Genomic DNA, 24,308 nt, shown 5'->3' with positions numbered 1-24,308 from the left:
GAAAAGTTAAGAAGAATACAGTGAATACCCTTAGATTTCACAATTACCTAAATTGCTAAATTTACTTGATCACACTGTATCTATCCATTCCTCTACCCATCCGTCAATCCATCTCAAGTTTTGGATACAAATCAGAGTAAGCCTATGTCTTTTTTTCTTTTCTTACCCTGTGGTGAAATAAAATATAAATCTTGGGGCAGCTGGGTGGCTCAGTCGGTTAAGGGTCCTGGATCAAGCCCCACATCCAGCACCCCCGACACAATGGGGAGCCTGCTTCTCCCTCTCCCTCTGCCCCTCACTCCTCCCACTCCCCTCTCAAATAAATAAATAAAATCTTTTTAAAAAACCCAAAAAAAGGGGCGCCTGGGTAGCACAGTCGTTAAGTGTCTGCCTTCGGCTCAGGGCGTGATCCTGGCATTGCCGGATCGAGTCCCACATCGGGCTCCTCGGCTAGGAGCCTGCTTCTTCCTCTCCCTCTCCCCTGCTGTGTTCCCTCTCTCGCTGGCTGTCTCTCTGTCACATAAATAAATAAAATCTTTAAAAAAAAAAAACAAACCAAAATATAACTCTTACCATTTTAAGCTCTTTTAGGTGTATGGTTCAGTGGCATTAAGAGCATTTCACCAAGTTGTGTAAGCAACAGCACCATACCCAGAACTTTGTCATCTTCTCAAACTGTCCCCATTAAACACCGACTCCCCACTTCTCTCCTCCCTCAGCCCCTGGTAACCACCATTCTACTTTCTCTACGAATTTGCCTATTCTAAGTACCTCCTCTGACTGCACTGTATGTCCTTTTGTGCCTGGCCTATTTCACTTGGCATAGGGTTTTCAAGGTTCATCCATGTTGTAACATGTCGGAATGGTTTTCTTTTCTTTTTTAGGGCTGAATAATATTCCACATATGTATAGACCATATTTTGTTTATCTGTTGATGGGCACTTGTGTTACTTCTACCTTCTGGCTTTTATTATTTTTTAAAGATTTTCTTTGTTCATTTGCCCGAGAGAGAGAGAGAGAGAGAGAGAGCGCACAAGCAGGGGGAGGGAGAAGCAGGCTCCCCGCTGAGCAGGGAGCCCGACACAGGACTCGACCCCGGACTCTGGGATCATGACCTGAGCCGAAGGCAGACGCTTCACCGACTGAGCCCCCCAGGCGTCCCGACCTTTTGGCTTGTATGCTTAGTGCTGCTTTGAGCATTGGTGTACTGTGCACTTGTTGAGTCCTTTTTGGGTATATCTACCTGGGATTGGAATTGCTGGGCCATATAATTCTACCTTTGTTTGTCTGTTTGTTTTATAATTCGACATTTAACTTTTTGAAGAGCTGCCTCACCGTTTCCCCCAGTACCTGCAGCATTTGATATTCTCACCAGCGGCGTAGGAGAGCTCCAACTCCTTCACATCCTTATCCACAACTGTTATTTTCTGCGGGGTTTTTGGTTTGGTTTATTTCTGTATGTATTTGATGGCAGCCAAGCTACTAGATGCGGACTGCTAGCTCGCTCTGGTTTCCATTCGCACGTCCCCAGTGATTAGTGATGTTGAGCATGTTTTCATGTGTTTATGGGCCATTTATACACCTCTTTGAAGAAATGTCTACTCAAGTCCTTTGCCCATTTTTTAATTGTTGTTGTTGTTTTGTTGAGTTGTTGTCTCCTACCTGCATGCCCCCCCCCAAGAGTATTGAGCTCGCCTAGAAGTTCCCCCATTGTCCTCTTGAAATGTTGCCTTGAACTCCTACCTCATCACCTCAAGGACAGTGCCTGCCTGGAGATCTCGCTCAAAAACTTCCAGGAATTTCTCTAATCTGGATACAATCCCTTATCAGATATACAGGTGTCCCCAGCCATGCAGAAGTCAAGCGTTCCTATGAAACCTTTTGTAAGTCGAAATGGCCTAAAGCGAAGAAGTAATTGTCATTGATTTACATGGAAAAAAATGGTTAGTGTTCCCAGACCCAAAGAATAAACTCCCTCAGGCTTTTCTGATACCTTAGGACACATCTTGCTAACGGGCGCACAAAATAAGTGAGGGTAAAGCACCGCTGCTGCTCGCTGCTTGCAGCACAGGTCAAAGCTGCGGGGGCTTGCGCTGGGACGCCCAGTGTCATCCCGGGGAAGGAGCTTGGCCGCCCCTCTCACTGCGCAGGGGGGGCGCTTCCTCTGTAACGTCCACTGCAAAACCAATGCTGAATACTGTTTTTGCTTTTCATCTTTTCTCCTAAAAGGGAAAATTATCTTCAGATTTCCTTGGTTAACAAAAACAGGTACTAACGTAGGTCTTTCGTAAAAGCCGAAGTGGAGTAAGGGAACTTTAGAAAAGGGAGGGAGACCGGTGATATTTACAAATACTGTTGATTTGGGTTTTAGTCGCCCTCTCAGGACTTTGTGGGAAATGGATTGGGTGGGTGGGGGAAGGGCAGCAGGGGAGAGACCTGACTGGGGGGGGAGACGTTCCGGCGGAGATGGGAGGGGTGTGGCCCTCAAGGACCTCAACAAGCGTCCTCTCTGGAGCTCAGATCAGAGGCACGAGAGGAAGGTCAGATGGAAGTGGGAGTACCCACCTGGCCCCCCCAGGTCCCTTTTATAGGGGTGGAGAAGCCAGTTGCGGGGCGCCTGGGTGGCACAGCGGTTAAGCGTCTGCCTTCGGCTCAGGGCGTGATCCCGGCGTTATGGGATCGAGTCCCACATCAGGCTCTTCCACTATGAGCCTGCTTCTTCCTCTCCCACTCCCCCTGCTTGTGTTCCCTCTCTCGCTGGCTGTCTCTATCTCTGTCAAAAAAATAAATAAAATCTAAAAAAAAAAAAAAAAAAAAAAAGAAGCCAGTTGCCTGGAGGAGTGGGCAAGGGGCAGGTGAGGACAGGGGTAAGGGCCAGTTACAAGGAGCATCTTCCAGAGATGTGGCTCAGGATTCGGCCGTACTCCCAACACCCCACCTCAGCACAACGCACAGGGAATGGGGGGATCCCCCAAGATCTTCCAAGGTAAAGCGCCCCGCGGTAGCCACCCAGACAAGTCAACGCCGAGCCAGGCGCCAGGGCCCAGTCCATGTGGGCTCTGCTCACCTTCATGTCTTCACTCATCTTAGGGGTCCCTCATCATCACTCCCAAATCTCTCGTTTGCCTCATCCCAGGAATATCGAGATCCCACGCTAATGCTTTTAGACCCCGCCTAGAAGTCCCTCCACTGTCCTTGTGAAATGTTGCCTTGCAATCCCACCTTATCACCTCAAGGACAGTGCCTGCCTGGAGGTCCCCTGTCAGGTTCCTCTCTGGGAACCGAGCACCCCCTTCACCCAAGTTCAGCAGGAAGGAGGTGTCTCACCACCTCCTCCACCGCACCCCAGGCTTCCTAGTACAGAGAACAGAGGAAGCCGACGGGGTTAGCATTTCCTGTTGGTTCACTGGGGGCCAGAGCTGTCAGTCAGGACTGCCCCGTCCAAGACTCACCAGGACCCTCTACCTCACTCGGGTCCCCCCACCCTGGACCCCCTGGGCCACAGGATATCTCCACTGCCCTCCCCCAGGTCTGGGCCGAAGAGCAGCCCCTGGACTTCTGTAATTTTAACGCTGTGGCTGGGCTTCCGTCCCCTGGGGGCCCCGCCTGCTCCCCACTGCCCTGTACCTCATTAGGGCCACTTCCTCATGCAGGTTGGCTGCCATGGTGCCCTCGGGGCTGCCGCCAGCGGCCTGCGGGACTCCACTCATCTCCCTGCTTCTGGTCTGCTGTCTGCTGCCCCCAGGTGAGGCGAGTGAGGCTGGGGAGGGCTGGAGCTGGGGGACTGGTCGAGGGTGGGGGGAGTGGACAAGGCAGAGCTTCCCCCATCCTGCTGCCTGGCCGTGGTAACACTTCCTTAAACTCCCGTCTGACCCGGTGGCCTCAACAGAATACCTCTTCACCTCAGCCTCCCGGGCTCACCGACGCCTAGTCCCTGCATGTGACTTGCCCCCCCCACTCCTTCCCGGACCTCTGTCTCTACTCTTCCCTCTGCCAGGATCTCTTCCCTTTCACTCAGATAACTCCTACTTTCCCTTCAGAACTGGCCCCATTTGTCCCCTCCTCCAGGAAGCTTTTCCTGACTCACATTCTCCTCCAGGCTGGATCAGGGTCTCCTCTAGCCTTCCTCTGGGCTCTCCCCAGTTCCTGACCAACATCTGTCTTCCCCACTGGACTGAAGCGCCATGAAGGCAGGGAGGTGGTGTTGAAAGGTGGGGCCCACGAGTGGGTGGGTATACGCTCCAGAACCACCAGCAGAGTGTCCCTCTGTTCCCACAGGTGCCCCGGGACAGCAGTTCCAGCTGAGGGCGGAGGTCCAGAGCCCTGTGGTGCCTGCCGGAGGGTCCTTCTTGGTCAACTGCAGTTCAGATTGCCCCAATCCTGAACTCATCACCCTAGAAACATCCCTATCCAAGGAGCAAGTGGGCAATGGCCTGGGCTGGGCGGCCTTCCAGCTCAGCAATGCGACTACTGACAGCCAGGTCCTCTGCTCCGGCTTCTGCAATCGGGTCCAGATGATAGGCTCCTCTAACATCACAGTGTACCGTGAGTGATGGAACCTGGGGGTGGGGCCGGTCTGGGCAGTAGTGGGGGCCGATGGCCAGCAGTGCGAGGGAGCAGGGAACCCTGAGTTTGCAGAGACGGACTAGGGCTCTGACCCAGAGTGTGGACCTGAATGTGTGTGTGTGTGTGTGTGTGTGTGTGTGTGTGTGTAGAGAGAGAGAGAAAGAGAGAGGCATCTCAACCATACACCAAGGCAACAGCTGTGAAATCAATTTACTTGGGTCCCTACAAGCATTTTTTCAATGATATCTCTTGTCTTTTATTTTCTTTTATTCCTATGGCAGGAAATTATTCATGCATGTGGTTCCCAAATCAGAAATTATAAAAAGGCATAAAAGTCAAACCTCCATTTCCTAGTGCTGGCTACGATGTTTTAGTGTGGACACTGGGTGCTCATTCAATCCGTAAGAAGCCCCAGGCTACCCTTGACACAATACATTATATGTTAATAAAATTTAAAAAATAAAAGCCCCAGGCCAGGGAGGTACACTCAGGAGCCTCCTTCTGCAGATGAGGACTAGGGAGCTCAGTGGGGTGCGGTCGCTTGTTGGGGCTCACAGCCCACGATTGGAGGAGCTGGTTGTCTGGCTCTCAAGTCCTTGCTCCTAACAAATGAGCCTTCCTCCCCAGACCCCGCTGTGACCAATTTCTTATGCTTCCTGCCAAAGTTTCTCTGCATTTAAAGGAATCCATTAGATCAGAAAATAGAGTACGTCACTCATGGTCCCTACGGTTTCGTGAAGCCTTCATAGAGAAGCGTGGTACATGCACAGGACCGTGCGTGAGCTCCTGTTGCGGGCAGTGTCCTTGTCTGTCTGTGTGCCTGTGTGTGCGTGTGTGTGTGCGTGTGCGTGTGTGTGTGTGTCATCATCTCTGCGTGTCTGCGTGAGTGTACGCAGGTGTTAGTGCGGCATATTTGCGTGTGCCTGTGATGTGTGTATGTGTGTGAATGTGCATGTGGACAGCTCTAAGGATTCGCGCCTTTGTGCATCTCTGTGTGTGAGCAGGTGTGGAAGTCTGTGTCAGGACACATCTGTGCATTTATGTCTTGGTATCTGCATTTCTGTGTAAGGTGTAGATATGCGTGCCTCTCAGATGCCTCCGTCCAGCGCTCTGTGGAAGCCTGTTGGTCCTGGCTCATGGGAGCCGACTGTACTCATTTCCTCCCAACACTGCGTCACGTTGGGTAGCTTCAAAGTAGCCAGAGTGGGAGTATTTACAATGCAGAAATCGGCAAACACTCCATGTGGGGGCTACCCCACCCCACCCATCCCTGAGTCCCCAGGCATTACTAGCTTTGGCCAGCAAACCAGCATCTCTGACCAGTGGTGCCCGAGGCTGAGATGGGGGCCTCTTTGGTAAAAACTTTAAAATTGTAAAAACAGGTTTCTCCTACTATCCCGAAGTAAAGCACTCCTGCGAATCCTTTTGTGAGTCAAAATGATATACAGTGAAGAAGCAATCAATGTCTATTGAAAAAAATCCTGAGCACTCTCAGACCCCCAAAAGAACCTCTCCTAAGCTTTTCTGATACCTTAGGACACATCTTGCTAACGGGCGCACAAAATAAATGGAGGTAAAGCACCAACGCTCGCAGACACAGGTCAGAGCTCCGGCGGCTTGCTGCTGGGCGGCTGAGGGTAATCCCGGGGAAGGAGCTTGGGCGCCCCTCTCACCGGGCATGGTCCCTGCTGCCTCTATAACGTCTCACTGCAAAACCAACGCTGAATGCTATCTTTGCTTTTGCCAATTTTTTTTTAAGGTTGATTTATTTATTTGAGAGGGAGCACAAGTGGGAGAGGGAGAGGGAGAGAGAATCTTCAGCTGAGTCCACGCTGAGCGTGGAGCTCCACTCGGGGCTGGATCCCACGACCCTGAGATCGTGACCTGAGCCGAAACCAAGGGTCGGAGGCCTAACCAACTGCGCTGGGGCGCCCCTGGCCATTTTTCTTAAAAGCGAAAATCCTCTTGGGACTACTGCTTAGCAAAAACAGGTACTAATTAATGTAGGTCTTTCACGAAAGTGGCATCATGAACTTCTGGAAAGTGGGGGGATACCTACAGTAAGATGTTAACTATTTTTCATAGCAGCGAGTGCATGGGCCTCAGTGTGATAGCTGAGGTCCAGGCTTGAGTTGTTGAGGGAATGAGATGCTTCCCAAAGGAGGCCCAGGTTTGGTACACGTGACTGGGAGGGGCACTGCAGCTGCCACTGGGAGCAGACCCAGCCTGGGGGTGTGGAGTCCCTCAGGGCTGTGCCAGAGCACCCTGAGAGGCTGCCCTGTTAGACCCTTGAGCACCTGGGACTGACTGAGGAGGCCAAGCCCAGAGTCCAGGCCAGAGGCTGGGAGGAGGAGCTGTGGGAGTCCCCGGATGTGACATCAAGGAGGCAGGTGAACACACATGGGTCTGGAGTTGGGGTGACTCACCTTCTAACCCCAGCTGGGCCTCTTTCTGGCTCTTCATCCTTGGGTAGATCACCTCACTCTCGCCTCTCCGGGCCTCAGTTTCCCCATCTGTAAAGCAGAAGAATAATAGAGATTTCACTTGGTTGCTGTGTGCATGAAGGTGGATGACATTTGGAAAATCTAAGGAAAACTCTAAATAAACAGGAACTTTTATGAGTCCTAATAACATTGTAAGTGGTCATAGCTTAGTTTCCTTCCTTCCTTCCTTCCTTCTTTTTTTTCCCCCTTAACTGTGAATTCCTCAGGAACAGAAAATCTGACTTTTATTTCAGTGCCCGGCAAGGTATCCCACGAAACAGGAAATAATAATCATGATGCTAAGGACCATAGCAAACACTTCTACAGGCACAACACTAAGCCCTCTGGGTTTATTAACTCAAAGTTCAGTTCTGCCCTGGGCCACCCTCAGCCTCCTCTCGGCTCCTGGGGTGGGAGTTGTAGGGCTGGCTGATAAGAACAATTCTCCCCTCCCTAACCCCGCCCTAGGGTTCCCGGAGCGAGTGGAGCTGTTACCCCTACCCCGCTGGCAGCCCGTGGGCGAAAACTTCACTCTGCGCTGCCAGGTGGCAGGCGGGGCGCCCCGGACCAGCCTCACGGTGGTGCTGCTCCGCGGGGAGGAGGAGCTGAGCCGAAAGCCGGCCTTCGGGGAGCCCGCCGAGGTCACGGCCACGGTGCTGGCGGGCAGAGACGACCACCTCGCCAATTTCTCCTGTCGCACGGAACTGGACCTGAGACCCCAAGGGCTGGAATTGTTCCGGAACAGCTCGGCCCCCAGGCAACTTCGAACCTTTGGTGAGGGAAGGGACTGCAGAGGGTGGGTAATGAGCTGAGCCAGAGTTGGGATGCCCTGGCTGGGAGGTTTCTTAGGAAGGGAGTGGACTGGACCTCAAGGGCTTCAGGGAAGGCATGCCCTTGGCCACTGAGGACGGTGCAGCCTCAATTGGCCGCGGTAACTAACGAGAAGCCTAAGGCGGTGTGTTCTGGGAAGGGGGTGATCCAGGCCGCAAGGTGTCCTGGGAAAAAAGGACCCTGGTTCTGGGTGGTGAGTGTTGCATGGGGAAAGGGGCGCCCATGGCTCCGGGAGACCTCCTCCTGCTCATGCCTACCCTTCTCCCCAGCACTACCCGTGACCACTCCACACCTCGTTGTCCCTCGGTTCTTGGAGGTGGGAACGAATTGGTCCGTGATCTGCACCCTGGACGGGCTGTTCCCGGCCTCCGAGGTCCAGGTCCAACTGGCGCTGGGGAACCAGACGCTGAATCCTACAGTCGAGAGCCACGGGGACACAACAACGGCCACAGCCACAGCCACAGCGAGCGTGGAGCAGGAGGGCGCCCAGGAGATTGTCTGCAACATGACATTGGGGAGCGACAGCTGGGAGACCAGGGAGAACTTGACCATCTACAGTAAGAGGGGGCGGAGCCAAGACAGCAAGCCAGGAGAGGCAAGGGGCGGGGCTTCGGTATCCCGCGTGTAGTGGCATATATATAGGGTGGAGACTAAACTGGAGAGGTGGTGCCTGTGAGGGTCCCTGAGAGAGGGAGGGGTTGTTGTGTGGGCGGGGCCTAAGCTACCCGAAGGGTATAGCTGGAGTACTCCAAATTGGACTGGGGCGGGGTGGGGTGGGGTCACAGAGTAGCATAACGGCACGGCCTGGATACCCCAAGAGGAAAGAGGCAGTGGAGGGTGGGGACTGACCGATGTGAAGGTCGTGGTCAGTAAACTCCAGGGCAATGCCCGGTCTTTAGGCTTTCAGGGGCCCATCCTAAACCTGAGTGAGCCCAGCGCCCCCGAGGGCACCGCAGTGACTGTGACTTGCTTGGCCGGCGGAGCCCGAGTCCAGGTCGCGCTGGAGGGACTTCCGGCTGCGGCCCCTGGACAGCCTGCCCAGTTTCAGCTAAACGCCACCGAGATGGACGACAGGCGCATTTTCTTCTGCAATGCCACCCTCGAGGTGGATGGGGAGATCTTACACAGAAACAGCAGCGTTCAGTTGCGTGTCCTGTGTGAGTACGTCACTCTTCTCATTAAACCCTTGCTCCCCTGGTTTGGTGGGAAGACTTTCCCTTGCCCCAATGTGCCTCGAATGTGTCTAATCATTTGACCGATCCACAGATGGTCCCAAGATTGACCAAGCCAAATGTCCTCAACGCTTGACGTGGAAAGATAAGACTATCCATGTCCTGCAGTGCCAGGCTCGGGGTAACCCGGACCCCCAGCTGCACTGTTTCCAGGAAGGCTCCGGGAAGGAGGTGCCCATCGGGATCCCATTCCTCGTCAGGTTAAAGCATAATGGTACCTACTCCTGCGAGGCGGCCAGCTCACGAGGCAGACACACTATAAATGTGGTGATGAACGTTCGGGGTGAGCCAAGACGGGGCCGCGGGTCTAGATGGGCAAGCCCGGCGGGGGGTGGGGCGGCAGAGCGTGTGTATTTATTCCTTGCTTCTCTGCATAGATCGGAATGCCCGCGCCGTCAACATCGTCCTGGGGGTGTTTGTGGTCCTGGGCGTGGTGACTATCAGCGCGGCCTTACTGTACGTCTTCAGTATGCATAAGCGGAGTGGCGCCTACCGTGTGAACCAGGGGACCACTTCGTTGCCCCTGACGTCTAAGCAGCCCGAGGAGGCTGTGGAGGAGGATAATTTCTGAGCCTCCAGCTAGGGGAATGCTGGACCAAGGACGATGGGGGTTTGGCCGTATCCTCGGGTTCCGCACCAATAAAACCCTCAAAATCCGAAGTCTGTGTCTTGATTCCACGCGTGCTGAGCTCACCCACTGCGCTTCGCGTCCTTTGAGTGACATCTCTGTGGCAGAAAAGGGTGGAGCCTGTGGCGCCCACACAGGGCTTGAACTCTGAGAGGCGGGCTGGGTCTTAGCCAATGGGCTGAAGGGGTGGAAAAGGAGGTGGGGTTTCTCCTGGCCAATCGGCGGGCGCGCCCTCGTTGCCGCTCTATGCCGCTCCGCCCAGGCTCGCTGGTCCCAGAAGGCGCCGGGTTTCCCAAGATGGCGGCCGACGTGTCCGTTACTCACCGGCCCCCGCTGAGCCCGGAGGCTGGGGCCGAGGTTGAAGCTGATGATGCCGCGGAGCGCCGGGCGCCTGAAGAAGAACTGCCACCGCTAGATCCAGAGGAGATCCGGAAACGCCTGGAACATACCGAGCGCCAGTTCCGTAACCGCCGCAAGATACTGATCCGGGGCCTCCCGGGGGACGTGACCAACCAGGTATGGGGGGGGGGGAAGCGTGGCGGGAAATACCACCTTGCGCGTGCGCGGGGGGAACCGGGCGACACCAACGCTGGCCTGCGCTTGGGGGCGTCGGCGGGAGAGTCCAAGCGCGGGATCAGTGAGGGATCGGGAGAAACCAAGAGCAGGATGTGGGGAGGGGGTGGGCAGTGATGGAGGGAGAAACCAATTTTGGACTGAGGGAGGACGTTGCTAGGGGCGACCACAGGCTTGGACGAAACCAAGTGATTGAAGGGGGCGGGGAACTGGAAGGGGGCGGGCAACTTTGGCCTTGTTGGGGGATTGTGAATGGGCTGCTATATTGGGATTGTGGAAGTAGGGATGCCAGTTGCTCCCTGCTGATTGTGTTTTTCCCCACCCCCTCTACCATGGGACGGCGGGACCTTGAATCCATAAGTTTCAGGGTTGACTGGAGTATGCCTTTCCGTAGCACGCGTTTATCGACTCCTCTGCGAGGTCCGGAAGTTGTAGTAGCTCCTGGGGTCTTTCTTCTCTAAAAGCCTTTGGATTAATTTGGAAAAATGGAGTCTAGTGCCCCCAGCTCACAGACTGCAGGAAGGGGGGTGCACTATTCTGTGCCCCCTCCCTTGACTGATCTGGCCAGGGGTGCCCTTCCTTTGGGGCCTACATGGGGCAGGGCTTCCCAGTGCTCTTTGGACCCAAGGAGATTGCATGTAGTTTCCTCTGCCCTGCCCTGCCTCAGTGAGATGGGTTCTTTCTCCCTGCTGCTGAGAAATCTCTGCTCTCTGACCCACCTGCACATCTGCCACTGACTCTCCCTGCCCATGAGTAGGCACATGGCTGGTGGGGTCTCACAGTGTGGGGAGGGGCAGACTTGGGGACAGACCTGGGGCAGGTGCCACTAAGCATGATCTGGTTTTTTCCTAAAGCTGGCTCTTCTAGTACCTACCATCTCTCAGCTGGGAACACTCTATCTCCTTTAGGGTGCACAGTGTGTCTGGCAGTGGCAGGCCCCAGAGTTTGCCTGAAAAGCTGGCTTACCAGCAGGCCAACCCTGTCAGCAGGAGGGAATTGGGAGGCACGTGAAACCATGCTCTATGGGCTTATTAAGTACACAGGGTCCCCAGTCAGGTACCCTGTGGGTGGCATTCCCTCTGCTGCCCTGACCAACTGCATGACCTTGGACATGTTCCTTTGTCTCTCTGAGCCTCAGTTTCTTCATCTACAAAATGGGTTAATGCCTAATTTGTTGGAATGTTGGAAAGAGTCCTACTTGCAAACTGAGGTTCAGATGGGTTGAAGTTATTTCCCTAAGGGCATACAAGCAGAGCTGGGACTTGAACTCAGACCCATCTGACTCTTAGGGTGTGTTGTGTTAGTTCAAAGCTTGGAGTCCGCAGCTAGGCTCTGAATGCCAGCTCTGCGTGTTTCCTCATTTGTAAGATGGGGATGCTAATTGATCTGCCTTCATAGCTGGTCAATGTGGAGGTGGTACTGGGTCGCTCCCTTCAGCCCCTAGTGACTCCGTATCCTTTGGTTTCTGTCTCCGCAGGAAGTGCACGACCTGCTCAGCGACTATGAGCTCAAGTACTGTTTTGTGGACAAATACAAAGGGACAGGTTTGTGGGGCTGTGCGTTGGGCTAGTGGCAGGAGGTAACAGTCCCTGAAACTGGGAGGGTCCAGGCCCAGTGTTTCCTATACTGAACTTCAGGCCCAACCTTGTCCCCTAGGCCATGCAGGACAGACTATTGTCCCACTCTGTCTCTCATCCTGGCTGCCCATTGTGGGGCAGCCTTGGTGTTCCTCTCCTGGGCTTCCCAGCCAGATTCCTGGGCATTGGGCTCCACGCTTCCCATGCCATTCCGCCCAGCCAGCCGGTCACCCAGGCCTGTCTGTTCTCCTTCAAGTCCTCCAGAATAGTTGGCACCCCTCCATTCCCTCCTTTTCTATCTGCTCCATGCCCCCTCCATCTTTGCCAAAAAGGGCAGCTTCCCTCTGGCCTGTCTGCCTCTGTGATTTCATGCACCTGCTTGCCCTCCCCCCAGTAGCCGGCTCTGATCCAGTTGCAGACCTGATCAAATCCAGTCCTAACCTTCCTTCATTGTTCTTCCTTCTCTTCAAAACTCTCTGAGGCTTCTCCTGACACTACCTTGCAGTGATGTGCCCCAGCCTCACCGTCCCCTCAGCCACCCATTGGATTCCAGGCTTTTCCCTCTGCGAGTGCTCTTAGCTGCCCACTGTGCCATCTGGGTGGCATCAGGCGGCTCTGCATAGTGGCCTGAACGCCCCACCCATCATAGCACTGTCACGCTGGGCTGGGCTGTTGTCACTCTCTCACTCACCTGCCTCCTGCACTGCGTGGGTGCCCCCCCCCCCCAGCACAGGAAGCTCTCTGTGGGTGTCCACGCCTGCCATGCATTTTGCCAGTATTAAACCTTCCAGGACCTTTTCTTGCTATCTGTAAGATGGGTGAGAAAGAGCTGAGGACAGGTAACTCCTCGTAACCCACCTGGTGGGCTAGGATAGTTGTTAAGATCTTGGGCCCTGGAGGCAAATGGACCTGGGTTCAAGTCCTGGTCTGGCCTCACTCTGTGGCCACAGGCACGTGATTTACCCTCCGGAGCCTCAGTTTTCTCACCAGCAAATTGGGCATGACGTGCTTGGGTTAGCTATGAGGCCAAACACCTTAAAATACCTAAAAAGCTGTGGGTGCCTGGCACCTGATAGGTGCTTACTAAATACCGTCAGGGGCAACAAATCAGAAGTATTCACTGAGCACCAGGTATGTGTATGTGCCAGGCGCCAAGAATCAGAGGTTAACTGCCACTCTCGTTCATACAGTCTTCCAGCAACGTTTACTGAATGTTGTGTGCTGGGTACCGGGTACGTAACTGTTAACCCAGTTAACAGAGACAGTCTAGTCTGCGGAGAAGGGTGTTATTCAGACAGCTGCAAACATGGAGGTTTGTACACGCGCACACACACACACACACACACACGACCAGAAGCTCCAGAGCCCTCTGAGAGCACAGACTTGGGATCTTTAACAGGAGAAGTCAGGCTAGATTTTGTGGGGGAAGTGATGTTTGCAGGCAGATTGAAGGGTGGGTGGGGTTTAACCAGGTGAAGCAGCATGGAGGTCAGGGTTCCATGCTCAGGGAAAAGCAGGCGCAAAGGCCCGGGGTGCAGTGGGCCTGGCACAGTCCAGGAAGTAGCAGCAGGAGATGGGAGAGGAGGTCAGCAAGGCCAGTGGGCCAGGCCACACAGGATCCCCTAGCCCCTGTAATGAGAAACCCCTAAACAAGGACGCGGCGCCATCTGATTATCCTTTTGAAAGGCTCCCTGTGCTGCTGGGTGGAGAGCAAAGGAGGAGTGGCAGTGGGACCGGATATGAGAGGTCTTGGTGGCCTGGAAAGGTGGTGAAGGAGGGGTGCACAGCCGGGCACTGGGGCTTCCCTGCCTGAGTTCAAGTCCAGGGGGTGCTGCTCTGGATCTGTTTCCTTGCTGGCCAAACGGTGGTTGTCAGAAGTAAGTTATTCTCGTTTCCCATGAAGAAACTGAGCCATTCAGGGGCTGGAACTGAAGCCCAGGCTCCAGCAACCTCATGCTTAACCACTGCTGTGTGTCACCCGAGTTAGTCGCCTGTAGGACCCAGCCAGGCACCCAGTAGGTGGGCCCTGCTGTGGGTGGGGAGCGGGGACGAGGGCAGGAAGCGGGGCTCAGGGAGTCAAGAGACACCTGCAGCAGGGGCTCAGGGCTGCCAAGCATTCCCTTGGCTGGTCCCTGACACGTCCTGGTTGTTGGGTGTTCTGAGGTCACACAAGGCATAGAGGGAGGTGGGGGGGCGGCCGTGGGGTGAAGCGGTGCGCCCTCGGGGTCCCCACTGAGCCTGCGCCCCCTGCCACTGCAGCCTTTGTGACCCTGCTGAACGGGGAGCAGGCCGAGGCTGCCATCAGCGCCTTCCACCAGAGCCGGCTGCGGGAGCGCGAGCTGTCGGTGCAGCTGCAGCCCACGGACGCGCTGCTGTGCGTGGCCAACCTGCCCCCCAGCTTCACCCAGCAGCAGTTCGAGGAGCTGGTGCGGCCCTTCGGCAGCCTGGAGCGCTGCTTTCTGGTCTACAGCGAGCGCACCGGCCACTCCAAGGGCTACGGCTTCGCGGAGTACATGAAGAAGGACTCGGCTGCCCGCGCCAAGTCGGACCTGCTGGGCAAGCCGCTGGGCCCGCGCACCCTCTACGTGCACTGGACAGATGCCGGGCAGCTGACACCCATGCTGCTCCACTCCCGCTGCCTCTGTGTCGACCACCTGCCCCCTGGCTTCAGCGATGTGGACGCCCTGCGCCGGGCGCTGTCGGCGGTCCACGCACCCACCTTCTGCCAGGTGAGCCCTGGGCCTGGTGCAGGGGCCTGGGGGAGCTGGGGCCGGGGCCAGAGCGCCTCAGAGGGGCCCTTTGGAGTCACCTGCCTTTTCTAATCTCCTGGGTCCCTTTTCAGTAAAGCAGCGGCAGTGCCATTTGAATGGGGTTCTTGTTAGAAAGGCCACGTGGTATAGTTAGTGACAGCCCAGCTCGGAGCCAGATGGCTGGGGTTCAGATCCCTGTGCGCCCTTTAGCGACTTGCTTAACGTCGGGGGCCTTGAGCCTCCTATAAAATGCAGGTGAGGCCGCCTTTGTGAAAGCTTGGTGTGAGGCTTGCTCACCTCTCGCTCCCATTTCCGTGTTCATCAGATGTTTGCCGAGTGGCCTCCTGGCTCCTAGGCCTGGCCTTGAGGAGGCTGACCAGAGAAGCCCACAGTCCATTTAAGCCTGGAGGGCAGGAAGCTGGGCTTGGCTGGATTCCAGCCCAGTTCTGTGGCTCCGGGCAAGTCGCTCACTCTCTGAGTCTTGGTTTCCCTCCCCCATAAAAAGGGATTCAACACTCACACGTTGTTTCTGGTTCATTCAAGTAACCTGTGTCATGCACTTACGTGTGTGTGTCTGGCCCTGTGACAGGCACGGTGGCGTGAGAACAGGCCAGGCCCACTCCTCAGCCCCCAGATAGCCTTACCGACAGACCCCCAGCATAGACATTCCTTCAGGACCCACTGAGCACATTCCTTAGAATCCCTCCATCCTAGAATAGCCCAGAGAGGCAGGTATTACCCCATTTTCAGGCAGCACAAGTTCAAGTGCCCTGCCCAGGGCTCTATAGCCAGGGTGTGGCGGGGCTGGGATTGGAATGCCACAGCCTGGCTCCCGGGCCCCAGGCCAGCCTGACGAAGGTAGGACAGCAGGGCCATGACCAACTATAAGTTCTCGCTCTGAGCCTCAGTTTCCCCATCTGGAAATAGGGCTACCAGTGCTTTGTGATTGGCTGCTTATTCATGCTTCCACTTCTGGTAGGTGTCCTGGTTGAACCGAGGCTGGGCTCAGGAGTCAGGCACGTTGAGGTTTGAGCCTTAATCTCCCTCTGTAGGAGCCGTGAAGCCTTCGTTGCCCTTTGACTCCTCTGTCTCTTCCTTTGTAAGCGGCGCATGTTAGAAGATGGGCATCTGGGCCTTGGTCAGAGGCGAAGGTGAAGTGCTCAGTAGAGGTGGGCTGATGGCGGGAGCCGCCCTACCGGGCGCTCAGAGCAGGTGCACACCTGGAGCACCACCCTTTCTTGCCCCCAGGAAGCATCTCCTTGAATGCCCACAACCACCCTTTGAGGTGGGTTCGTTTGCTGCCCCCACCTTACAAATGAAGAAAACAAGGCCCAGGGGTGGGCACGTGCAGTGATGTGCCCACACCAGCCTGCCAGTAAGGTGGGCTGGGAGTCGAGGTCCGTCCGTTGACCCCAGGGCCCCCCACTCTTAAGCGGGCACCCTTACCTTCCAAAGGCTGGCTGCCGAGCTGGGAACTGGCCATCCTGATGGGAAGCGTCATTCTCAACATCACCAAGATGAGAACATCAGGGAAATGCCCTAGCAGCCCGCTCTGGCGCGCTTTGCCCGTTACTCACAGGCCAGTCTCCATAATAGCTCAGTGCTGCGGATACGAATAAAGCAGGTGTCACAGGCCTTGGGTGTTTTAAGAAGCCTTTTCCATTTTATTTATTTTTGTGAATGGGCAGCCCAGTCCTGCTTGGAAATTCAGCAGGAACAGAAAGGTCAGTGGTGAAGGCGCCTTTGCCTGCAGCCCCTGCTCAAACCACGTGTGGTGTCTCCTTCCGGCAAGATTTTATTACGCATTTCAAACAGATGTGTGTGTATGTCCTTGCGTTCCCCTTTGCCTGACCCAGATATTGCCGTGCCTGCATCCGTTTGGTTCTTCCCCTTGGTCTCGGGCATATTTTCGTGCTCAGACACGAGAGCTTTTTCACTGCTGTTGGGGCTGCACCGTGTTCCGTTTCGTGGACTTCGCCGTCCTCTGTGGAGGGACACTGTCTTGGTTCGAAACCACGCTGTGCATCACTGGGGACCGGGAGGAGCCCCACTGGTTCTTGAAACAGCCATGGTGACACAGAGGTGGCTGGATTCTTTTTTTTTTTTTTTTTTTTTTTTAAGATTCTACTTATTTATTTATTTGAGAGAGAGAGAAACAGCCAGCGAGAAAGGGAACACAGGCAGGGGGAGTGGGAGCGGAAGAAGCAGGCTCTTAGCAGAGGAGCCTGATGTGGGGCTCGATCCCAGAACGCAGGGATCACGCCCTGAGCCGAAGGCAGACGCCCAACGACTGAGCCACCCAGGCGCCCCAGAGGTGGCTGGATTCTTGAAGGGCATCGGCTTGCAGCTCCAGCTCCGCGGCCTGGGCAAAGGACTGCCCTTCTCAGAGCCCATTTCCTCCCCTGCAGAGTGGGGGTGCTGACTGGGCCTGGCTCTGCGATGTGGTGAAACAGCTCTTTAGCGGCCAGCCCACGGGCGTGCAGGGTCCGACCGGGTTCTCTCCCGGGATCTGCCTGCCCTGGGACAGCACCCACAATGCCCTAAAAACCAAGAGGTTTGTTCCGTGAGTGGGTAGCAGGCTCACATGGTGGCAGAGCCTGCCCTGCCCTGACAATGGGCCATCCGTGGCCTTCATCTTTGTGTCTTGCTGCAGAGCTATTTGTATGTCTGATGCGCGGGAGCCCCAGACCCCACTGGGGCAATGGGCACGTGCCATACAGCCTGTGTGCCAGCCTCCCTTTCTTCAAAAAGTCTCAATCCTGGGACACATCTGGCCCCAGGGTCTGGATAAGGGGCTGTGGGCCTAAAGTACCAAAGGGCTGCTGTCAGGGGAGGCGGAAGGGCCTCGCTGGCTGTGGGACCTCCCTCCCAACTGGCGCGTCTAGTCTGGAACCCAAGCGTGGAGGCCGCGTGTCTCACCCCCGGGCTGTGTCCTTCCCTCCCAGCCCTGGCTGTGTGTCTTCATCCGGAGGCTCAGTTGAGCGGTGCTTCGGAGCCACCCATCTCTCCCGCCAGCGCCGCCTCTTCCCAGCTCTGTAATTCAAGTGCGCCACCCTGTCTCCCTGTGCCTTTGTTTGCTTGACGGTCTCCATCACAGTCCCAAAGTGGCGCTGGCCTGAGGCCCAGGGGGCTTGACCCATGCGAGGTGGAACCCAGCTTTGCACTCCTACCAGCTGCGTGACCTTGGGCATAGTGACCTCTCTGAACTTCACTTGTCCGCTCTGAAAAGTGGGTAGGATGCAGCCTCGTAGGGCTATTGAGAAGATTCAATGAGCTAATGCAAGAACAGGGCTCAGAAGAGCATAGGGCTAAAAACCCACCCCCTCTGGGGAGGCCAGTGTCACGATCAGGATCCGAGTCTGGTCACTGTTGCAACTTCACGTGAGGGCGGCTATGCCACTTGGGTGCTCATATCTGCCTCCCCCCCCCCCCAGCTGGCATATGGCCAGGATGGGCAGCTGAAGGGCTTCGCTGTGCTGGAGTACGAGACGGCAGAGATGGCAGAAGAGGCGCAGCAGCGGGCGGACGGCCTGGCACTGGGGGGCAGCCACCTGCGTGTCTCCTTCTGTGCCCCGGGGCCCCCTGGCCGCAGCATGCTCGCCGCGCTCATCGCCGCACAGGCCACGGTGAGTGCGTGCCCAGGAAGTGTGCCCCTGCGGGTGGGGGAACCAGGGGCCAGGCCCTCCTCTCTTGAAAAGTTAGGCTGTCAGCTGGACTCAGGACAAGAGGGACGGGTGAGCCCGCATCCCTGTGGCCAGGTGGGGCTCTAAGCTGCTCTTCCGTTTCTCTCTGCAGGCCCTCAATCGGGGCAAAGGGCTCCTGCCCGAGCCCAACATCCTGCAGCTGCTCAGCAACCTGGGGCCCTCCGCTTCCCTCCAGCTGCTGTTGAACCCCCTGCTCCACGGCAGTGCAGGGGGCAAGCAGGGTAAGGTGGAGCTGGGGTCGCCAGCACTCTCAGAACCCAGCGCCTCCCCAGACTCCTTTCCCATCTAAGCGCTGAGTGACTCGAGCCCGTGAGCAGGGGCTGGGATGCAAACGGCGGTCACCAGTGGAAGCTGGTGTCCCTCGCCCCTCACTGGGGGAGCAGAGCGACCTGCCATGAGACGGAAGCGGAAAGGGCTGTCCCTCCCTGCCTCAGACTCCCCTTCCTGGGCCCTTTTTTGGGGTATATCGGTTGCTTTCTTGGAGCTTCAGGCCCTGGGTTGTGCTTAACGGGGGCAGGCGCTTCCCTGCAGGGTCCGGTGCTCATTTCCCGATCTCCCCCAGGCCTCCTGGGTGCGCCTCCGGCCATGCCGCTGCTCAACGGGCCTGCGCTGTCCACGGCGCTGCTGCAGCTCGCCCTGCAGACCCAGAGTCAGAAGGTAACCGCATGGTCCTGGGCCCCGGGACCGCCGCATCCGCGCACATGCCCAGCCCCTTGTCGGTCCATTCTGCGCCCCACTCGGGTCTGCCGGTGCCTGCCGTCGGTGGGGTGATGGGACATCTGGTCGTGTCGGTGGCAGGTGCTCAGGACTCAGGCAGTGACTCAGCCTGGGGGACAAAGTTCAGGCTTCACAGAGGAGGAGCTCACTGGTGTCTTGCTCCTACCTTTTCAACGCATATATATGGACACCGTACAGACCAAGATACACACACACACACACACACACACACACACAGGTGCAGCACACAGGGACATAGACTGCTCCCAGCGCACATTCAGAGGGAGGCATGCACACACATATGCCAGTAGACACACAGACACACGCTGCTGACCTACCCGGTCTGGTTCATTAGGGCCAAGTCAGTGACATGGGTATGTCCGACAGTCACTGACGGAATTAGGGCCTTTTCCACTCTTCTGTGGCTAAAAGTGACTGGATCCATGTGTGGCTGTTATACTGTGTTGGACACTGTGCTTCCATGATGTTCAGCAGGGGGACCGGGTGTGGGACAGTGTGTGCCCGGAAAGGACTGTCATCTTATGTGTGTCTGACAGTGATTAGCAGTGTGGGGTGACAGGCCATGACACACTGAACATATGGTTCATGTCCCCAGGGTCACCCCAGGGCCTGGTATGCAGGAGGCCCTCCGTCACCACTGGGTGGCCAGATGGGCGATGGCTGGGATGTTGCAGACACTGGGGGACACTGTGCGTGTCTGCCCATGACTGGCTGGGGCTGGAGTCTGGGTGTGGTGACCCCTGGGTGTGCTGCCCAGGCTACACCGGCCCATCTCCAGCTGACTGTGCTCTGTCTCCAGAAGCCTGGAATCCTGGGAGACTCTCCCCTGGGCACCCTTCAGCCTGGGGCCCAGCCGGCCAACCCCCTCCTCGGGGAGCTGTCTGCAGGTAACAGACCCCGCCTCTCCTCATCTTTCTGGACCTGATCCCACATCCCCTTTCTGAGCCCCTTTCCTTACTGGGCATGGGCAAATGACCTCATCTCTCTGGGTCTCAGTGGCCACATCTGTCAGTTGGGCCCCCTCCTCCCAGGGTGGCCGGGAGCATCCTGGGAGGTGATGTGCTTAGAGGGCTCTGCAGAGTGCCCACCACATACCTGCTGGTCCCGATCCAAGCAGAGGCTCAGGGCCCCAGGAAGACGCGTCTTGCGGGTTTGGGCGCCAACACCTCCTTCTCCCCATAGGGGGGGCCCTGCCCCCAGAGCTGCCGCCCCGGCGAGGGAAGCCGCCCCCTCTGCTGCCGCCACTGCTTGGCCCCTCTGGGGGTGACCGGGAAGCCATAGGCCTGGGTCCCCCAGCAGCCCAGCTCACTCCACCCCCTGCCCCAGTGGGCCTCCGAGGCACCGGCCTTAGGAGCCTCCAGAAAGACAGTGGACCTCTGCCAGCACCCCCTGGGGTAAGGCTCCTCCCTGCACCCACCGCTCATACAGCCGCCTGCCCCGCAGGACCCCGCCTGCCAGGGGCCCTCACGAATCCAGCCCTCCTACCACAGGTCTCACTGCTGGGGGAACCCCCAAAGGACTTCCGGATCCCCCTGAATCCCTACCTGAACCTACACAGCCTACTCCCGGCCAGCAACCTGGCGGGTAAGGAGGCTCGGGGCTGGGGAGGCACAGGGAGAAGCCGCCGCCCGGCTGAGGGCCACCTGCCTAACCCCCCAGCCCCTGGAGGTGGTGGTGGAGGCGGTGGCAGCAGCAAAGCCTTCCAGCTCAAGTCCCGCCTGCTCGGCCCTCTCGCCAGCACCCGCCTGCCCCCTGAACCAGGGCTGCCTGACAGCTATGGTTTCGACTACCCCTCGGTGAGTACCTAGCTGCCATGTGGTCAGCCCTCCCGAGGGCCACCACTGTAGCCCTTTGTCCCTCTAGAGCAAGTCATTCTCCAAAGCATTATTTCTCTAGTACTGATGGCCAGGCGAGCACTGGGGAGATAGCGGGGAAGGTGCCAGACACAGGCCCTGCCCTAAGTCTCATGTCTGTTTGTCTCTGCACATTAGACCTGCTTCCTGTCTGTCTTTCTCTCCCAAGAGGCTTTAGGCTGTGCTTCTCCCTCTTAGAGACAAGGCTCGATGTCCCGTTGGTCTCTCTTGTCTTTCTCTCCCTTCTCTGACTCCCGTCGCTGTCCCTGGAGAGCTGCTCCTTCCGTGGTCCCGGCCTCCCCCAGGTCAGATGTGGCAGCCCATCCACCTGCAGGCCGCCTGTGTTGTGTTTGGCCCACACTGCATTTAAAAAAAATAACCAAAATAAATGTCAGCGCTAACATCTAAAAACCCAGATGCCCAGTGGGCCCTGAAACAGTGAACACGTGGCCCCATGGGGGCCACACGCCTTCACAGCAGCCGCCTCCGGGGCCGACGTGGAACCGCTACCACTCGTGCTGTGGAGCGCACACTCTGTCTCATTCCAGCTGCCCAGCCTGCAGTTGGAAGTTGCCCCCACACAGTAGAGTGTGCCCCCTGCTGGATGGGCCAGATTTCCCCGGGAACAGCTGTGCCGTGGAACTCAGGCAGGGGTGAGGCTGGTTCTGACTCTGGCCCAACATGCTTCTCCCCCTTTCCTTCAGGATGTGGGACCTCGGCGGCTCTTCTCCCACCCACGGGAGCCAGCGCTAGGGCCCCACAGACCCAGCCGACACAAAGTAAGAGCTGCCCCGTCCCTTTCACCTCCTGGGTGTATCAGTTAGCTTTTGCCCCATAACAAGCTGCCCCACCACTTGGTAGCTCAGAACAGCAGATATGTGATTTCTCACCGGTCTTCGGGGAGGCCAGCAGGTAGTTCCCCGCAGTCACCCTGGCGGCCCAGCTGGGGTCAGCAGTCTGCAGGGGTTTTAGTCACATACCCGGCGGTTACTAGGCAAGGGAGGGGACCTCAGCTGGGACGATCTATCTGCTGCCCATGGAGCTTGTTCTCCAGCAGGCCACCCTGTGATGCTGGCCTGCATACGGTGGTGGTCCCGGGGTTCCCAAGAGGAAGCAGGGAGGCCAGGCACCTCTGCCTTTATTGTCCTGCTGCTGTCCCATTGGGCAAAGCTAGTCCCATGACAAAGTCTGGTGTGGCATTTGGAAGGGTCTACAAAAGGGGTTGGATTCTTCAGTAATCTGTCTCACTCGGCCCGCCCCCTCTCTGCAGATGTCCCCGCCACCCAGTGGTTTCGGAGAACGGAGTGGCGGGGGCGGCGGGGGACCCCTCTCCCACTTCTATTCGGGCTCGCCCACTTCCTACTTCACCAGTGGCCTGCAGGCTGGCCTCAAGCAGAGCCACCTTAACAAGGTGAGGAGCTTTCCCAGCTGCGGACAGTTCCCCGGGGACAGCCAGGATGCAGGAGCCCCTATGACCTTTGGTACCTAGGCCACGGCTGAGGTGGTGGCAGCGGGCATCAGCTTGCTCAGGGCTGAGCTCAAAGAGGCCGTCCTCCCCACACCTGTGTGTCCTGCACCTAATGTTGCCCAGCCTTCCTGGCCACCTTTTACTCCACTTCTTGTAGGCTACGGTGTGGGTGGTATTAGCCCCGGTTGACAGATGAGGAAACAGGCTCAGACAAAAAGAAGTCCTCTTCTGCCAGTCTCCTAGCTGATGAGCGGTAGAGGCAGGATTTGAGCCTGAAACCCCTTGCCTTTGCCCTGGGGGCTGCTTCCTCTCCCATTCCATCTCTCTTCCATGTCTCTCAGGCGGTCGGCTCCTCTCCACTGGGCTCCGGAGAAGGGCTCCTAGGCCTCGGGCCTGGGCCGAATGGCCACAGCCACCTGCTGAAGGTATGGGGGTGGGAGTGGGGGGACAGCGGGGACATGCAGGGGAGCAGTGGCCCCCAGATGGCCCCTGACTTGCCACCCCTTCCTCTCTGTCTCTAGACCCCACTGGGTGGCCAGAAACGCAGCTTTGCCCACCTGCTGCCCTCACCCGAACCCAGCCCAGAAGGCAGCTACGTGGGCCAGCACTCCCAGGGCCTTGGGGGCCACTACGCAGATTCCTACCTGAAGCGCAAGAGGATTTTCTAAGGGGCCAGTGCCAGAGATGCTCAAGGGCCTGCACCAAATCGCTTTTGGGTTTTCTGGTGTTCTGTTTGTGTTTTTTTTTCCCCCTTTCAGTAATAGAAAAATCTCTGAAAGACTTTGTTGACCAACCAGCCGGAACCCAAGGAGTGTGGGGGAGTCTGGGGGCCACTGTGCACCTCTGGCCTGCTCCCGGCATGGAAACTCTACAGCCTTAAGAGAGAGGGGCCCTGGCCTGCTCTCTGTCCCCTCCCCTGTATCTGCCCATGTCTGTCTCTCTGGGAGTCCTCTCCTGCCTCGTCACTCCTATATCTTGGCCTTTCGAGTGCCTTGGAGGTTCCCCTGACCTCCCGTGAGGATCAGAGACTGTCCCCCTTTTTTAACTTTGACAATTGACTTTTGTTTCCTTTTCTAATTTGTATTATTTTTTAAACAACCCAGGACGACCCCCAGCTCTGATTCCTTCAAGGTCCAGCGTGTCTGGGCCTTCGTTCCACTCCTTTCGGTTTGAAATGGCTCAGCCCTTTTTCTCTCATGTCTGCTGCAGGCATGGCTGTGTCCTGCCCCTGCCTGCCCACTCCAGCCTGAATTCCAGCTGGGGGAATTCCAGCCCCCTGCCACAGTTCCCTCGCCTTCTGATGCCTTAAAGCCGGGTCCCAGGCCCTGCGGTCAGAGCATCTTAGATGCCAAGCTCCGGAAGCTTGACTCAGGACCAAATGGCTCTGGCCTGGGGATTGGGCCCCTCCACCCAGGGTCCCCACTCTGAGGACAGTAGAAGGCTAAAGCCTTGGTCTTGGCAAACCAACCCCATCATCCCTCTTGCCCAGGCCTAGGTGCAGAGACGGGTTTTCTCTGCCAGCTTAAACCAGTCCTGCTGTCAGTCTGTGGGAGTCGGGTATTGTGCATCTCACTGAGCCTCTGCTGTCTCCCTGCCCCCACCCCATGTTGAAGATGAGTTCTGCCTCTCCATCCCCAGGCTACATCACCTGGAGCTGGCCTCCTGTTGGCCCAGTGCCCAGTCCAGCAACTTCATGCAGATAAGCTCTGCCCCTGCCCACCAGCAGGACCTGTCGGCCTGAGGAGATCCTGGGCCCTCCCCCTGGCCGGCTGGGCCACCAGCTTCCCTCCCCTGACTCTGGGGGGTCCACATCCACTCCAGGGGGGTGTCGTCTCCCCAGTCCTCTCTCACAGACCTTCCTTTGCTGAATTAAAGTTTGTAAGTAAATGGTTTTAAAGAAAGCAG

The 24,308-nt window shown here is 56.9% G+C and overlaps 2 protein-coding genes and 1 long non-coding RNA gene across 4 annotated transcripts; 2 read left to right on the top strand and 1 right to left on the bottom strand.

Moving 5' to 3' along the window:
* Positions 1 to 599: 599 nt before the first annotated feature.
* Positions 600 to 8,260, bottom strand: LOC123000183 (uncharacterized). Its single transcript, XR_006407996.3, has 3 exons — positions 8,173 to 8,260; positions 6,993 to 7,079; positions 600 to 2,222 (listed from the first exon to the last, which is right to left on the bottom strand). It is a non-coding gene; the product is annotated as an uncharacterized LOC123000183 (long non-coding RNA).
* On the top strand, positions 3,408 to 9,772 carry ICAM3 (intercellular adhesion molecule 3). Its single transcript, XM_048227073.2, has 8 exons — positions 3,408 to 3,529; positions 3,654 to 3,745; positions 4,279 to 4,545; positions 7,518 to 7,823; positions 8,150 to 8,437; positions 8,780 to 9,037; positions 9,147 to 9,395; positions 9,490 to 9,772. The coding sequence occupies exons 2-8, from the start codon at positions 3,664 to 3,666 to the stop codon at positions 9,681 to 9,683; spliced, it is 1,644 nt and encodes a 547-aa protein (XP_048083030.1). The 5' UTR covers positions 3,408 to 3,529; positions 3,654 to 3,663; the 3' UTR covers positions 9,684 to 9,772.
* Positions 9,773 to 10,037: 265 nt separating this feature from the next.
* On the top strand, positions 10,038 to 24,304 carry RAVER1 (ribonucleoprotein, PTB binding 1). Of its 2 annotated transcripts, XM_026481369.4 has the most exons (14): positions 10,038 to 10,256; positions 11,791 to 11,857; positions 14,150 to 14,619; positions 18,075 to 18,266; positions 18,436 to 18,565; positions 18,907 to 19,001; positions 19,882 to 19,969; positions 20,265 to 20,476; positions 20,573 to 20,666; positions 20,742 to 20,878; positions 21,640 to 21,714; positions 22,206 to 22,346; positions 22,745 to 22,828; positions 22,925 to 24,304. In XM_026481369.4, the coding sequence occupies exons 1-14, from the start codon at positions 10,038 to 10,040 to the stop codon at positions 23,069 to 23,071; spliced, it is 2,151 nt and encodes a 716-aa protein (XP_026337154.1). In that variant the 3' UTR covers positions 23,072 to 24,304. The 2 variants fall into 2 exon arrangements, with proteins under 2 accessions (XP_026337154.1, XP_026337153.1); XM_026481368.4 differs by having other exon boundaries at positions 20,573 to 20,878.
* The last annotated feature ends 4 nt before the right edge of the window (positions 24,305 to 24,308 follow it).

Source organism: Ursus arctos, unplaced genomic scaffold (genome assembly GCF_023065955.2).
Source record: "Ursus arctos isolate Adak ecotype North America unplaced genomic scaffold, UrsArc2.0 scaffold_14, whole genome shotgun sequence".
In the NCBI taxonomy this organism is placed as follows: domain Eukaryota; kingdom Metazoa; phylum Chordata; class Mammalia; order Carnivora; family Ursidae; genus Ursus; species Ursus arctos.
The sequence above is the reverse complement of the archived record's forward strand: the minus strand, read 5'-3'. Positions and strand labels throughout refer to the sequence as shown.

Coding starts and splice junctions, on each gene's coding strand:
- ICAM3 (XM_048227073.2), top strand. CDS start 3,664: ATGGTGCCCTCGGGGCTGCCGCCAGCGGCCTGCGGGACTCCACTCATC. Junction 9,038..9,146: donor CGTTCAGTTGCGTGTCCTGT/GTGAGTACGTCA, acceptor ACCGATCCACAG/ATGGTCCCAAGATTGACCAA. Junction 9,396..9,489: donor TGTGGTGATGAACGTTCGGG/GTGAGCCAAGAC, acceptor TTCTCTGCATAG/ATCGGAATGCCCGCGCCGTC.
- RAVER1 (XM_026481368.4), top strand. CDS start 10,038: ATGGCGGCCGACGTGTCCGTTACTCACCGGCCCCCGCTGAGCCCGGAG. Junction 14,620..18,074: donor ACGCACCCACCTTCTGCCAG/GTGAGCCCTGGG, acceptor CCCCCCCCCCAG/CTGGCATATGGCCAGGATGG. Junction 18,566..18,906: donor CAGTGCAGGGGGCAAGCAGG/GTAAGGTGGAGC, acceptor GATCTCCCCCAG/GCCTCCTGGGTGCGCCTCCG.